At 41.4% G+C, this 3086-nt stretch overlaps 1 protein-coding gene across 1 annotated transcript in view; it reads left to right on the forward strand.

Moving 5' to 3' along the window:
* LOC106815762 (putative carbonic anhydrase-like protein 2) overlaps positions 1 to 3086 on the forward strand; it is a 13294-nt gene that overhangs the window by 9590 nt on the left and 618 nt on the right. Inside the window, exons 8-9 of the mRNA XM_014820269.1 lie at positions 104 to 235; positions 803 to 845. Of these exons, the coding sequence (XP_014675755.1) occupies positions 104 to 235; positions 803 to 845 (175 nt within the window). The remainder of the gene's footprint in view (positions 1 to 103; positions 236 to 802; positions 846 to 3086) is intronic.

Consider the following 3086-nt stretch of genomic DNA (forward strand, 5'->3'; position numbering starts at 1 on the left):
GAGCGAGAGAGAGAGAGAGAGAGAGGAAGTGAGAGAGCGAGAAAGAGAGAGAGAAAGAGAGAGAGAGGAGTGTTGTTTTCTAACAAGACTCCTTTATTTGCAGCTCAATGAAATGCGGGCGCTCTTCCAGGGAACGAAGCTGTATCCTGGTGCACCGTTGGGAAACAACTACCGGCCACCGCAGCCGATCTACCATCGGCCTCTACGGACTAACATCGATTTTAACTTCAAGCAGGTGCGCGTGTCGATCCGGACGCAGCGCTGTTTTGGCGAATAAAAATCAATTTAATATAGACATAATAGAATAGTAAGAGTATAGTAATAGCATATAGAATAGTAGGAGTTCGGTCAACGCGGTCTCCAAGAATCAACGTGTATACGATGTACAGTTTTCAGTTCACTTATGTCACTACTCCGTACACATTGTATGACGTATCATAGGTATTTGCGCTTTGCATAAGGATACATATATCGTACGCACATTCTTGACATGCGTAGGGACACCACGTATGTTGAATAGTATAGCGCATCTTTATTTTATATGAATATAATTTCTCTTTTATAATCGCATTCATAGTACAGAGATACTGCGCGTGTTGAATAGTTAATCGTTTCTATTTCATTTGAATCCAATTGCTCTGTTATAATTACGTCAATCTAAGTGTATCTAATCGTGTAATGTAATCTCGTGTACTTGTGTAGTGTAAATGTAATCTAAATCGGGTTGTATGATTAGCTAGTATTACGAACGCATGCACTTGACGGTGATCATTCTGTTAACCTTGTGTTTCATGCACTTCAGAGCCGGACGTGTCCCACGATGAAATACGAAACATATTATCAAGGTAATTTTTTTCGAAAATCACATAATACGGAAGGTTGTCAATATTATCACAAACGTTCGGCAACGTATTTAAGTAACTGGTAATTCCGTGGTGATGTTTTTCCGGAGAGAAAACATAAAGATTTAGCTAGTTAGCAATTTCGCGATGCAATCTCGTAACTTGACACTTCATTATTCTTCAACAGCGGTTCATAAGACACAAGCGAATCATCGCGGGAAGCTGCAAATTACTGCATTATTAAATTAGCATCTAATTCCATCTCGCAGATTGAACGCGCTTACGTAATTGTTTTTATAGTCAGAATGATGGTGATTTACTCGCTCATTTCCCTCGCTGTACATTAAAAGAACAGCGCTTCTCTTTCCTTCCATCTTTCTATCCATCCATACATCTATCCACCCATCCATCCATCCATCCAACAATCCATACATGCATACATACATATATCCGTGCATCTAACCACCCCTCATCAGTCACATATTTATTAACTACCTATATGACAGGCGTGATCTAATACATATTTGTGGAAGCTTCTCTATTCGTCTGTTCTCGATTCAAATCAATATTACCTACTCTAGATATGTCCAAGGATAGCCATTAGATGTAACGTTGGATGCTGAATGTCATGGGCACATTGGATTTGACCTCCGAGGTCATCTGACATCGCAAAATGAAAAAAATGATGAGAAAATCATACCCCTGCAGCAGCGTTCAATCAACGCACCCCTGTAGCGGCGGTAAATAAACCGGCCCATGCAACGGGATTCACTTTGCACTGACTTGCATGTCTGTACAATGCGCGTAACATTGAGTTACAATACATGCATTATGTTACATGCGCCATGTCATTGTCGTAACAACATTCCCCTTGCACCGACTTGACGTGATTCGGCCATGATGCCGAGGCGAGCCGAGGATTGACACTTTGTGTTCTCCCATCACAGTACCAAATCGCTGATCTCAGAAACTAGGGCATTCTGCTAGGCTAGAACGGTTTCTTACGAAAGAGTTTGGCACAAAAACGAAATTAACACACCGTTTAGCGCACTGCGCTACGTACTTCTGTTGTATTTTCGCTTCTCCGTAATCAGAATAAGCCCCGCCTTCTTCGTTAATGGGCGTAAATGTGGTGTCACCGACGTGACCAGTTTCTATACCGACTGTGTTTACTTTTCGTAAATAATGAAATGCCCGGCCGATGCTAGACTGGTAACCGTGCGCCACCTTCACTCCGGCAAGTATCCTTCGCTACACTGACGCTGTTAGTGTAGCGTGTAAAACTGTCGATCGGGTACCAGTCTAGGCCGATGCCAAACTGCATGCAGTGCACCTTCGTACACTCAGGATACTCGTAGATTGAGCCCATGAGCAAGAGCGCCATCTGTCGTGGAGTTTGGGCCGATGAGATGCATTTTCTGCGTTTTCTCCGTGATTATTATTTTGTGCAGGCACTCATTTTCGAAATCCTCCAACATTTTTACTTCTTCCATTAAGTCCATGTTTCACTGTTATTTAGGAAGGAAAGTAAAACTGTGCATTCGTATAATTTCACTCTTGCTTCTATAGTATGATTTCCATAATTTTGCTCTTCTGCCCATGATAATATTTCCCTCATCGTGAACCTACATTTTTCAGTTCGGACTCTTATCATATCGTTATAATCTCCTATATCATTAATTAAATCCCTTAGGTATGAATATTTGGTGCATTTTTTGATTACTTGGTTGCCTATTAATATCTCCTTCTCTATCCTTTCTTTGTTGGTGAATTTTATAACCATTGTATTTGTTTTGTTCATATTAAATTATAATCTTTTTGATTCAGCTAATCTGGAGCATGACTGAGCGATTTTTGTTACTGTTTTATAATCTCCAATTCCTAGAATATCGTCCATATAATAATCATTGTCATCTTCTAAAACTACAGACTATCCGCTGACCGCTGTGGAGACGTGCGCCGGGCCTCGAATTTGGCGCACTAGTCTCCACTGCGGACAGCGCTTCATACTTGAACATCCCCGCTGTCGCGTGCGCATATCCCGCGGAACTGCGCGTCTCATCCGCGCGCAGCGCTACGTCTTAGGATCAACAGCAAAGCTGTGCCACGCAATCTTGTATCATGTCACTCTGGATACAGAGTGTGCAAGACTATAGCACTATAGACTATAGCGTGTGATAGATAGATAGATAGATAGATAGATAGATAGATAGATAGATAGATAGATAGATATATAGAGAGATA

Source organism: Priapulus caudatus, unplaced genomic scaffold, assembly GCF_000485595.1.
Source record: "Priapulus caudatus unplaced genomic scaffold, Priapulus_caudatus-5.0.1 Scaffold1194, whole genome shotgun sequence".
Classification (NCBI taxonomy): Eukaryota; Metazoa; Priapulida; class Priapulimorpha; order Priapulimorphida; family Priapulidae; genus Priapulus; species Priapulus caudatus.